We start from the raw sequence: 13,549 nt of genomic DNA, 5'->3' as shown, positions 1-13,549 counted from the left end.
CACAGTCCCTAGCACACAGGGAATAGGATAAATTCTGTTGTTACCTTTTTGATGGGCTACACAGACCCATCCTTCCATTGAATTGCCTAGGAATTGCTGTAGGAAACCACACCAGCTAGCCCAGAAGACGAGCCAATGACTGATTAAGACAGAGGTCGCCGTGAACATTCATGATCTGGAGCGGCTGCCAGGTCAAGCTACAAATGTGCCGGCTGACACCACACCCTCTGTTGCTTCTCTCACTTGTTTAAACCCCCATGGGAGAAACCACTCAGATTCCTCACATCGCAGCTTCCTGGCTACGGAATCTGACTTGAAATGCATGTATTTATTTAACTGAACCACACTGGGTTAATAGACCCTTCGTTTTATAGTTGAGTAAAATTGGATCCCGCTTAGGAATTTAGGAAAAGGCCATGGTTGGTTAGAGCCAGGGCGAAAGGCAACAGTTCAGGTGTTTTTCTGATTTTATTTGTGTGTTTTTTTATTACCAAAACTTTAAGTTTACACAGAGATGAATATGGCCTCTGCAGAGTTCTCCAGATACCATAAGCATTATATCTGTTAGAATGGTCACAAAGGGAGGGAGAGGACAGCTTTCTGGAAACTCAAAGTCCCTCACCCTCGGAGGGTGGGGGGTCCCTCCGTATGTCTCCAGGGACTCTATCACCTGGAGTTTACTATCACCTCTTCCAGAGAAGAGCTGACCCACTTCGAGTGCGCAAGATGGCCACACAGATGTGCCCAGTACTCATCTCTTCCACAAGGAGGAGCCAAATCGAGAGCTGAGTAGCCTCAAAAGCAAGGGAACCTCTGCAAGGTCTCTCCCTGACAGTCAACCCTTAAAAGACTGTAAGACCTGGGACGACAGTATAGAAAGAAATAGAAGCATCCCAGCTTGTGCCACTAGGCTTTCCAGCCAGGGGAGGGAGATTCTGCTTGGTGGGGAAAATGGAAAACTCCATGATGGCCACTGCTGGCAGTCTTAGCTCCTGGCACATTTTCTAGCCATCACGGGTTTGCAAACTGGTTAGGGCAGCAAACTAGAGCCTACACAGCAGCTTTGCTTTTAAAAGGGAATTCTCATCTTCTCCTCCCGAACTTCCATGATGTAGGCTCTCGTGGCTTGGTCCCAACTTAAGAGGGAGCTGCTGTCTAATAGTGCTGGAGGAGTGTAAGCCCTTTTCACCGCCATCACCAGACACCACAGTTCCACCAAACTGGAGGCAAGGACTGCACACTCACAGACCCAACTAGACCCAGCAGAGCAGCTGTAACCCTAGCATCTAAGACTTCTCCAGCCCAGCATTACAGGGTCAGACATCTCACAGGTGATAGAATCATGGGGAGTTCGCCTTCCAGAACTGACGGGGCACAGTCCACTAGAAACAAGCAGTGTGAAACCATATGCATATGTGGACTCCGGCCAATACCAGGCCTGACGGTGCTTAACCACCCAAATCGTCTCAACCAGTAGATCAACCCTGTGCTGAGTTTGATGTTTTCTACTCTCCCTTTGCGGCCTGAAGACAGTGTCCAAAGCACTTCTGCAACCCGCACCCCCCCCCCCATAGTCCACAAGCATTGTAGTTCCCGCTACTACAGTGGGTTGCAAGTGAAGCCTTTGAAAAGAAACTCTATCTCCAAAAATATTCACATTACAATTCATAACAGTAGCAAAATCACAGTTATGAAGTGACAACAAAGTAGTTTTATGGTTGGGGTCAGCACAACCTGAGGGACTGTACTAACAGGCCAGTCACACATCAGTGAGGTTGAGAACCACTGGTCTACTAACATCACCCGCCCCTTCCCGCCCTCTCACCCACAGGTGTTGGAGTGGTTAACAGTGGACGCCCACACGCGCTCCGTGTACAACACACCTGCTGGAGCCACAAAAACGTTCCCACATGCACATGACCACCAGTCTGTCTGTGTCTGTGTTTCTCTCTCTCTCTCTCTCTCTCTCTCTCTCTCTCTCTCTCTCTCTCTCTCTGTCTGTCTCCCAAACTTCTCTCTCTCTCCTGATTTCTCAACACAAGCTCTCCTGTATAACCCCGGCTGTCCTGGAATTAGTTCTATACATGGGGCTGGCCTCAAATTCAGAGATCCACCTGCCTCTGCCTCCTGTATGAATGCCTAGCTCAACAGTGGGTCTCTTTAATTCTGCCATACTATGAGTTGTACATGTAACATTTATTAAAGTCAGATAAGCAACGAACACTACACTGCTATGCCCTAGAACTAAAGTCAATACCACATACCAGTGTAGGAACAATCTAGATAGAAAAAGAATATGGCAATATGATGTATCCAAAAAAATACATAATTCTCTAGCACTGGATTCTAAAGGAAATAACATTAATGAAATACCTGATAAAGAATTCATTTAAAATGATGATAAAGGAAGCCGAATAAAAATCAAGAAAATACAGATGATAAGTAAAGAAGACCAGAAAAACAATAGATCACATGAGTGAGAAATTCAGCAAAAAAAGAATGTTATATGTTCACACAGGACAGTTTTATTCAGTGCTAAAGAACAAAACTGTGCTGTTTTTAGGGGAATGGATGGAATGGAGGTCCCCATGTTAGGCAAAATGAGCCAGACTCAGAATAAAACATATGTTACATGATTACATGACATGATTACATAGATTACATAGATTACATGACATGAAAGTGGATACAAAATTGTTTGAGAGGAGGAGGGCACCATGGGCTGGAGGGGATGGATAACTGGGGAAGAAAGAATATGAGAAAAATACACAATACACATGTATGAAAATTTCAAGTAAAGCCTAACCTTTTGTAAAATGAATATATATTAGAAAGAGACAAAAACATTAGAAAATATAAAATATAAAAAAAATCAGCAATGAAATGGAAATCTTGAAAAGGAATCAAACAGGAATTTTGGAAACGAAAAGCTCAACAAGTCATTTAAGAACTACAGTCAAAAGCCTCAACAACAACTAGATCAAATAGAATCAGAACTTGAAGACAAGTCTTCCCAAATCTCTATCCGATAAGGAAGGAGACTAAGTAGGAGGAAAGGGAGAAGGAGAAAGAGGGATGTTAAAGAGTGTCTTCAAGAACTTTGGGGCATCATTAAATGCACAAATATTGCATCTCAGGAGTACCTAGAGGAAAACCTGCCTCGTCTCAGGGAAGGCCTGGATGTCCAAACAAAGGAGTCAAATGACCCAAATAGATGTGTCCAGAAAAGACGCTCACACCAACACGTTATAGTCAAACTGCCAATGTCATAAAACAAAGAATGATAAACCCTGAAATAAGAAAGAAGCTCTGAGTCATATTTAAGGGAATGTTCATTAGACTGACAGGACATTTATTTTTACTGGAGTCTCACTATGTCTCCTAGGCAAGCCTTGAGTTCAAATCCCTGCCTCAATCTCCTAAGGGCTCAGATTACAGGCATGTACCACCATGTCTAGCTGCCAAAAAGCAGACTTCTAAGATGACCAAACAGAGGAAGAAGAGAATCAACTTCAAGTGCTGTCCTACACCTGCACACACACACACACCATGGCAGCTTACACCACACACATGCACACATACACATGCACACATACACACACACACACGCATGCACGCGCACACACACACACACACACACACACGCATGCACATGCACACCATGGCAGATCTCACCACACACACATGCACACATACACCATGGCAGTTTACACCACACACATGCACGCATGCACACACACACACATGCACACACATGCACACACACAGAGAGAGAAATACAACAATTTTTTAAAATTTAAAGACCACAAACAGTTGTAAATATATATACACCAGTGTAGATACACAAAATTCCATAAAACAATTATTAACAGAGCTAAAGGAAAAGACAGGATCTAATACAAAATAAAAAAGAGAATAATGCACTCCCATCAACGGATAGATCATCCAAATAGAAAATCAACAAACATAATTGCATTATACTCTAGATCAAATGGCATTAGTAGGCATGCCATGAGATATGATAAAATATTTCTTACATTCTAAAAGACTGGAAGTTTTGTTGGACCTCACAGCCAGAGTTACTAACACACCTTGAGGTCACTTAAGACTCAAGACTGTAACAAGCCTGTTTGTTTAAAACGCCTCCAAGAGAACAATGAAATAACCAACCTTCCTTGCCTTGTATGCCCATGTAACCAGCTTTTAAAACCAAAGCTAAAGTACAACTGTAATTTTAAATTATGTACTCTGCAATACCCCTGACCCAGAGTAATGCAAGTGTGTTATGATAATCCTTTGCTGGAAATAGCAGATATAGGCTTATAAAATGGGCATCCACCATAAATGTTAAATGCAACGTTTGGACATTATATGAGGAATAGTAATGTTTGTTATTGGTCAGGTAGGGTCAATTGGTATCAATGACCTAATCCCTTGTAGAACTCTGTTAAAGATTTCTATGAATTATTCCTTAGTCCTTCCCTATGTGATGTTTTTTTGTACTACTCAATAAACACAGAGTAAAGCCCTTTTTTGGGGCACTAGGGCACACAGTTAGGCAAGGACACATTTGGGCACACACACACAGGTGTGCATGCATATGCACACAGACACATAGGGACCGACAGACATCCACAGGGGGAGGACGGTGCAGGGACCATTCGGGGATGCATGGTTTCAGACTCAGGCAGCAGACAGTCAGAATGGAAGACATTGGGAGAGATAAGCAGAGAATTCAAATCTGGGCTCACTCTTGGTTAAATGACACCAAAGGAAAATGTTCTGATTTTTTTCCTAAACGTGACACTGATGCATTACCGGAGAGTTTGAGCTTACTAATTAATGTGTTCAAACCAAGCACAAGCAGGCACTTTCAGAACATTTCACCAACACCAATAATACATACCTGCCATCCTTAAGTACATAGAACTCCCTTAAATATAGCATATATTAGATTCAACCTAGATCTCAACAAACCCAAGTCAAAATCATACCAGTATCTTTTCAGACAGAAAGGGAAATACAACCATAAATTAACAACAACCAACTGCAGAAGCTGTGCAAATTCATTGAGGCTTAACATACCATGGGTCATTGAAGAAATCAAAGAGAAATTCAAAAAGGTGTAAGTAGAAACTTGTGGAACACAGCAAAAGCAGAGAAAGTGTGTTTCACAACAAATGAAGGATTTTCAACATGCAGCCTGATAATAAATCTCAAGGACCTAGAAGCAAATCAAACCCCAAGTTAGTCAAAGGAGAGAAATAACAAAGATCAGGGGAAATTAAACAAGATAGAGCCTAAAAAAGATACAAGATCAGTGAGGCAAAGTTTTTTTTTTTAAAGATAAACAAAAGGAATAAAATAAAACACCTAGAAATAAATTTAGCCACGGAAGTGAAAGGAAAATTAAGAAGATATCAAAGACACACACAAAAGAGAAAGACATTTCATGTTCATGAACTGGAATAATTCATATTATTAAAATGTTCATATACTATCTTAAGTGATTTGCAAATTCAATTTAGTTTCTATCAACATACCAGTGATACTCCTCACAGAGCTAGAAAATGTAACGTGTATAGTTTTTCCACCCGCAGCCCAGTCTTGTCCCGCTGCCGCGCCAGCCCCAAATAACACACAGAGACTCTGTATTTGATACAATGCTGTTGGCCCGGTTACTAGTTTCTTATCGGCTAGCTCTGTCTTAATTATTAACCCATTTCTGCTGATCTATGTATTTCTCTTACCGGGAGCCGGCGGCATACTGCTTTCTCCATACTCTCCATCTTGACTCCTCCTTCCTACTTCCTATTTCCTCCTTGTCTCCTAGTCCCTCCTATCTTCCTTTCCTATTGGCCAACAGTGCTTTATTATTAACCAGTATGAGAAACATATACAGAATGACATCTCCCATCATCTCCTCTTTTCTGTCTAAATAAAAAGGGTTTTAACCTTATCATAGCAAAATATATCACACAACAGTTATCAAGTAAGAATCACAGTTAACAATATTTAGTCCATTAACATTTAGCAAGATTTGAAGAAAATATTCCATAATCTATTTTATCTTTGTGTGTCTAAAGTCTAAGTAACTTATCTTTAATCCTAACTAATGAACTATAACCATAACTATCTGTCTTCAACTCCATCAAAGACCACAGAAGGATAGTATATAAACTCTAGAAATGACAGAGACAACTCACTGCCTGGTCACCCAAAGTTCTTTTGTAATCTTCCATCTTCAGCCCATAGGTGATCGGAGCAGACACTTCTCAAAAGGAGAAATACAAATGGCCAATAGATGTATGAGAAATGTTTGACTAGCGAAACTCACTAGTGACTAGTGAAAATTCAATTCAAAACTATGACTCGACTTATTAGAATATTATCAGAACAGGAACAAATGCTGTTAAGTATATGCAGAAGGAAAGAGACATTTGTACACTGTTAAGAAATGTAAATTAGGACAATCAATATGGAGATTCCTAAAAACAGTTACTAGATCTACCATAGGAGCAGCCTTCCCATTCGACGAAATATCCAAGGGATGGAAGGAAACCAAGGGATGAGTCATGCACATGTCCATGTCCATGTTTGCTACAGAAACATGTCCATGTTTGCTACAGAACTATTCACAGCAGCTAAGAAAAATCAGCAGCAGACAAATGCATAAATGACATTAGATAAATTGTGGATAACGATAATGCTACATAGATGTTAGACAGATAATGTCTACATATATAATGCATTATTATTGGGCCATAAAATTAATTACAGCAAGATGGGTGGAACCAGGGAACATTAGGTGAGTGAAATATGTTCGTCTTGCCTGTGGAAATCTTGTCTTTTTCCTTTTCTTTTTTCTTTTCTTTTCTTTTTTTTCCATTCCTTAATGTAGGAAGGTGTTAACTAGGAGCTGCGAGGAAGGAGGGTAAATCGAGGCTGTAATTGATCAGTACACACTGTTTGTGTGTGTACTGATTAAAAAAAATATTCAAAAAGTCAGTCAATGTCAATAAATATAGTAATAAGTAAACTCAGCGCCAGGATACAGCGCTAAAGTCATTAAGATGAAGCAAGCAGTCACAAACTCCCAGCCAGCTGAGTTTATTCTCCTGAATGCCCCCCACATCCCAGTTTCTGACAGGCTGCATTGTTAAGTGTTCAAAGCCAGGAAATGTCTTCTAAATCATAAGATCTACCGCTGAGATGACTAAATAACATTCATAAACAATATCCTTACATTTTCCCACATTTCACCTCTCTGGCACATATTTGTAATATTTATAATGGCCAGCAATTTCTCCCATGAGACGATTTTCAGTATCGCATTTGCCTTACTTGGCTCTAACTCGTTCTCCCAAACTCTTCCTAATATTTTTATTAAATTTCGGTTTTTGTGTTTGTTCTGGTTTGGACTCGAGTTTGACCTACTCTTTGCTGAGTGTTTAGCACGAGATGGGAGCTGGTCTGGGTGAGCTGGAGGCAAGGGGAGGAGGAAGCAGACCAACCCTTTCTCCCAGGTCCACCAAGGAGCCCAGGGATGTTCTTTGGTACTGAAGATCCAAAGGTAAGCACAAGAGGCCGGTGCTGTTTCCCTGTCGGTTGCTGTGATTAAAATACCCGGAGGAAAGCAATGTGTAGACACATTCCATCCTGGCGGGACTCGGGGCAGCAGGCCGGGACAGTGTGGTGGCAGGAACGAAGGGGAAGCTAGCTGGCCATCTACACTCAGAATGCAGAGTGAAAGTGAGGCCAGGCCAGCACGCCAGGCCTGCCCCAAGTGACACTTGCTCCAGGGGGGGGGAGGCTCCGGCCAAAGCTTCCCCGCTTTCCCAACTGCACCGCCAGCTGGGGACCAAGAGTCTGAACACAGAAACAGTGCCCGTGTCTAATCATCAGACCAGGATCGCTCAGCCGCTAAGGAGCATGCAGGGGTTTCTCACTCAGCCGCTAAGGGGCGTGCAGGGGTTTCTCACTCAGCCGCTAAGGGGCGTGCAGGGGTTTCTCACTCAGTCACTAAGGGGAGTGCAGGGGTTTCTCACTCAGTTACGGGCATGCAGGGGTTTCTCACTCAGTTACGGGCATGCAGGGGTTTCTCACTCAGTCACTAAGGGGCATGCAGGGGTTTTTCACTCAGTCACTAAGGGGCATGCAGGGGTTTCTCACTCAGTCACTAAGGGGCATGCAGGGGTTTCTCACTCAGCCGCTAAGGGGCGTGCAGGGGTTTCTCACTCAGGCACTAAGGGGCGTGCAGGGGTTTCTCACTCAGCCGCTAAGGGGCATGCAGGGGTTTCTCACTCAGACACTAAGGGGCATGCAGGGGTTTCTCACTCAGTCACTAAGGGGCGTGCAGGGGTTTCTCACTCAGTCACTAAGGGGCATGCAGGGGTTTCTCACTCAGTTACGGGCATGCAGGGGTTTCCCGGCAAGGCTTGGGGGGGGGTGCAGCAGGAGGAATGGTGGGAGAAAACGGGGAGAATTGATGGCACAAGGAACTGAGGGTCCTGTGTGGCTAAGTGCAGCATGAAGAAGGGGATGGGTACAGCCGAGGCCGCACCGCAACTTGAACAAAGAGGAGAGGGCGGCCTTCTCCACGCGGAGGGCCTTCTCCCAGCATAGAAAGTGCCTTTGCGACTGGCTGCTCCTTCCATGGCCTTTATGAAGCATCGCTGATTGTTATCCGGCCCCAGTAACATGCCACCCCAAGTAGAAGGTTAAGATTTGGAGATCAAAACCTTGTTAGTCAAACCGCCACCTAATTCTCAATGCACAGAACGATGCCCCGCACACGCTAGACTACTTAATAAATACCTGCCTTGGAAATCAGGCCTCTGTCAAGAGTGGGTCAGAAAGGAATCAGTTAGGGAAACAACACAATCAGACCGTAACTCAGGAGATGACAGCTCTGAGACACGGGCTCAGAAAGAGAAGAGAAGTGAGTGAGCTCCTGAGATTGGGGGGGGGGGGGGGATGCTAGAAGGCAGTCCTGACCAACTTCCAGATTTGGGGTTTGGTTGCAACTTCCTGGGGTGGAATCTGGAATGAGAAGATGCTGTGCTCTGAGTTGTGTAGATGCACATACAAGTTTGGGGAGCAAATGAATGGCTTACCAGCTAGGCAAGCAGAAGGTCCCTTGCTGGTGGGCCTGTTAAGAAGGAACTGTGAACAATGGGAAGCATTAAAGTCTTCGGTTACAGAGACAGATGCCTGCATTTTACAGAAAAGGGTCTGGTGTCTCTGTGGATGAGAATATAAATTAAAGAAGTATTCAGAAGAATACTTTAGGTCTATTTGCCATCACTGAAAATTAGAATTGCTTTTCTATAACTTTAGTATCTGGGTTAGTGTCCTATCCTGTCCTTCATCATACCACTGTGCTTACAAATGAGTTCCAGGAGCATCATGGGTGTAGAAATTTGTCTTTAAAATTGAAATTGGAAAGAAATAAAAGCCAAAACCAAAAACAAAATCTCTCCAGCATCACACAAAATCCTAAGATGAAGTTCTAAGAAGAGAAAGGGCATCACACGCTTCCTGTGTGATTTAAGCTCAGGAATCAGCTGGAAAGTCAGATTGTGCCCTATAGATCTTCAACAATCTCTAGTGCTTTAATATGCGGCGGACGTTGTACGCATCAAGTTGAAGTGGGCTGTTTATTCAAGAGGCAGCTAACTTTACCCAGATCTTCTGAAGAAAGAAAGGAAACTTACAAGCAAGAAATAACTTAGCAGAGACACCCTAAATACCCTACACAACCTCCCTGCAGACTAACACAGAACTCTGCTCCATTAAATTTAAATCCAAGTAGGAAATCAATGAACTAAAATCTGCTCTGTGGCTGCGGAAGGTCTGTGGGACGCTCGCTCTGTGAGCTGTGAAGGGGAACTCTGGCCCCAAGCCCTGTGCTAAATGTGCTGTGGAAATAGCTGGAGGAAGACAGAGAGCAGAGCGCAGTAGGTTCAGACACACCAAAACATCTTCAGTTTCCAGGTTGGTCTAGCTAGGTCTAGCCTTTTACAGCCCTTTGGCTCTCGGCAAACCATAGCCCACTAGGCTCTCAGCTCTCCAATTCACCCAACTATTAGCCTTGGTGCAATTGCTCTGGGCTAGGTCCTCGGGCTCCCAAGGCAAAACCAGCAGTTACTCCACCCTTACCTCCTCTCTGAAGGATTCCATGTCTGGCACTACTCTGAGAGCAGCTGTTCCTGTAGTCTCTGATGCAAACAGTCCCTGCTGAATAATCGAGTGGAGTAGTCCTGGGGCTCAGTCTACCCTGGTTTTAGCTTCCCTGTGCTGTACACAGCGACTCTGCCCAACCATTCATGATCGGCATACGGTATCTGTTTCCCAGCTTCCTCCTCAGATGTGCACGTCCACGCTGGACCCAAGCATCCTCCCTGGAATGACAGCTTTCCCCCTAAGATCTGCGGTGGGTAGCTCTTCCAGCCTCTCCCTCCTCTCCAAGGCACCTGCCTGCTCATGCCCTTGCCGGAATTCTGCTTCCCTTATCTATCTTTTGTGCACCATGGTCAGTCGGTAGGCTTTCCAACTGTGAGGGCCCAGCACTACACACCACGTGCCACCTGCTGTCACACCAGCCGCCAAGGGACTCTGAATCTGTGCACCAGTTTTGAGATACCAATCGTAAAAGGAGTGCCAGGATGTTTACCACAGAAATAGAAGAATATATGAGGACGACGCGTAAGGTTGTTGTCATCTAAACACCCAAACGACAACAGCAGAGCTTGGTTTGTTTGTTTCAGTGTTGATGAAACTCTGTCTCCACTGGCACGGCTGCCCACCACGTGTTGCACGGCCTTCCAAAGGCAAACAGGGAACTCTGGAGAGTGGGCTGGTGGTCCTCTCCTCTTGGCAGTCACTCACGCCACATGCAGGCTCTTCAAGTACATTATCTCACTGTCAGCAAACACATCCTCAAAAAAGAAAAAAGAAGTCCTGTGGCGGCTTGGTTTGGGTGTGGGCAGTATCCCAACAGTTAAGAGTTTGGAGCCTAGTCCCTACTATGATGAAAAGAGGTGACTGAAATGTTAAAAGGAGGTGACTAGTGGAAGATCATCCGGTCACTCAAGGCATCACTCCTTGGAGAGCCTGGGGTAGTTCTCAGGGAACCCTTGTTAGCTCTCTGGAGAGAAGTCCCACTCTGGACATTCGCTGGCTCCTCTCAGCCTTATGCAGGCTCCGGGCATAAAGCCAGCTGCCAGAATTCCCTCGCCGGAGCCAGCACAAAAGTCATGAGCTAAGGAAATCTCTTTTCTTTAAAAACAAATTCAGGGCTGGGCGGTGGTGACACACACCTTTAATCCCAGCACTCAAGACGCAGAGGCAGAGAGAGGGATCTCTGTGAGTTTGAGCCTGGTCTACAGATTGAGTTCCAGGACAGGCTCCAAAGGTACAGAGAAATCCTGTCTCAAACAAGCAAACAAACAAACAAAACAAAACAACAACAAATTCAACCTTGGGTATTTTCTCGGAGAAAAATAATGAATATAAGACATTTAAAAATTTCTTCCAAATAAGCCATGGGTAAAGATACATTATAAACAATGAAAAGAGCTGCAATGCAAACCAACAGGTCAATCTGGCTCTTTCCTTCTGGAACAAGTGCCCATTCAGCCTTGTTAGAATGCAAAAGAAATACCTGACAAGAAGGTGTTCAAAATTAGAAATACTGAAAACAAAATAAAAATAAACTACTGATAATCTGTATCGAATGCAATGTACATCCTAGTACCTTCAGACAGTGGCCAACAACAGCAGTATGACTCGAATAAAATACAAGGGGCATGTGCACTAAAAGTACTTTTTCTAGACATTGTGTCCCTCCAGACAAAGGTGGCTTCTGTAGTGATGACTTGCCAAGCTGACCTGTCCTTCACCCTGGACCCTTCAAGGAGCAGGAACAGAGCTCACCTTGGGCAACTCAATTGTTCAAGAAAATCCTCTGAATTATGCAAGGAGACAAGGGGGATGAATTCAATTACACATGTGGCAACTCAGGAAGACATTCTCAGGACTGGAGGGATGGCTCAGCAGCTACAAGCTTGAGCTAACCGTCCAGAAGACCTGAGTTCAATTCCAAGACTTCACATGGTGGCTCACAACTGTCTGTAACTCCAGGTCTAGGGTATCCAATTCCCAACACCACCAGGCACATATGTGGGAAACAGACATATGTTCAGGAAAAAACACCCATAGCCACACCCACGCACAACTGTAAAGGCTTGGCTCTGACTGGGGTGGAAAGGGAATGAAGAAAAGACAGACAGACCGACAGACAGATCATCTGACCCAGACGCTCAGCGTACTTATTGTATAGAGTTGGACAGAGAGACAGTTACTGTTACTACACACAGATAAACAAAGAGGCAGGGCTCGTGGTACCCAGCTGGATCAAGGAGACAGGAGACAGACGGTTCAGCTAATCTCAGGAGCAGTCTCTGAAGGCCAGACTGGGGGCTGAGGTGGAGCTGTGATGGACATTTTCTACACATGCTGTCACACCCACACATGGACCAGAGGAAGGCTTTGCCATGTCCCTCTTGGCCTCACCAAAGGGACAAGGGGAAGATTTTGTCATTCCTGTATGGATCTGAGGCTCTGGGGCCCTTGACATGGTGGAGCTCGGGACTGCCTCCTCTCCCTACAAGCAACCCAGCCACATAAAAGAACAATAATAAAATATTCTTCCAACCATCACCACGTAGATTTTGGCAAGATTTGGGCCTACAATATTTGTCATGCTGTCGGGATCGTGGATGAAGAACATACATGTTGGAGTGCCTGCTGTGGGATTCTTTATTTCAACAGCAAAGCCACAAGCCTAGCCCAAAGGAGCACACAGCCTACCATGTCCTGGCCACGCCCATTGCCCTGAAGAGGAATAATGACTAGGGAAGGCTGGGAATGAGTATTTACTGAGCATGCTCGGTCTAATAAGAGTTGTTTTAGTTAAGCCTCTCTGAAGATGTAATAACCATAGTAAATCTACATTGGCAAAACCAAATCTCGAAGTAAGCGTGCGGAGTAACTGGAAACGGAAGACAGCCCTTGGGCTTGAAGCCTAACTGACTGCTAAGCCCGGAGCTTCTGGTTGCCCCCACACCATTTCTGGCTCCCTGTGTGATACCATCCCCTCTGTCAAAGGCCATTCACTGCCCCTTGGAGCCCTCCCTTCAGTCAGACAACAGTTCCAGGGCTAGCGTCTTTTGCCACACCCACCCTTATGACCAGAACGGAAGGAGGCGAGGACCTAAGAAATAAGGAGGAAGATGAAGGGATAGAACTTTCCAAGCAGCCTCCTCATCACTTGGAAAGGCAGGGTGAGGAGCCCTCCGGGACCTAGACGGCCCCTGGACCGTTACCCTGAAAATGAATTTAAGTCTTCAGAATCGTATAGAAAATACTACAGGCATGCAACTCCTGTGATTTGGAAGTCCTGCAAGTCTTTTGTTGACTTAAGGGCGGGAAGGCCCAGGGACCGGGGCCCAGTTGTGTAAAGGTTTAAAGAAGCACGTGCCTAGTA

The 13,549-nt window shown here is 44.7% G+C and overlaps 1 protein-coding gene across 1 annotated transcript in view; it reads right to left on the bottom strand.

Annotated features, from left to right (window-relative positions):
• Positions 1 to 8,673, bottom strand: part of LOC127221139 (chondroitin sulfate proteoglycan 4-like) — a 56,548-nt gene extending 47,875 nt beyond the window's left edge. The window contains 1 exon segment of the mRNA XM_051183057.1: positions 8,564 to 8,673. Within this exon segment, the coding sequence (XP_051039014.1) occupies positions 8,564 to 8,673 (110 nt within the window).
• Between the last annotated feature and the right edge of the window lie 4,876 nt (positions 8,674 to 13,549).

The sequence above is a fragment of the Phodopus roborovskii genome, unplaced genomic scaffold, assembly GCF_943737965.1.
Source record: "Phodopus roborovskii unplaced genomic scaffold, PHOROB, whole genome shotgun sequence".
Classification (NCBI taxonomy): Eukaryota; Metazoa; Chordata; class Mammalia; order Rodentia; family Cricetidae; genus Phodopus; species Phodopus roborovskii.
Note: the sequence above shows the minus strand (reverse complement) of the source record. Positions and strands in the feature narration are given on the sequence as shown.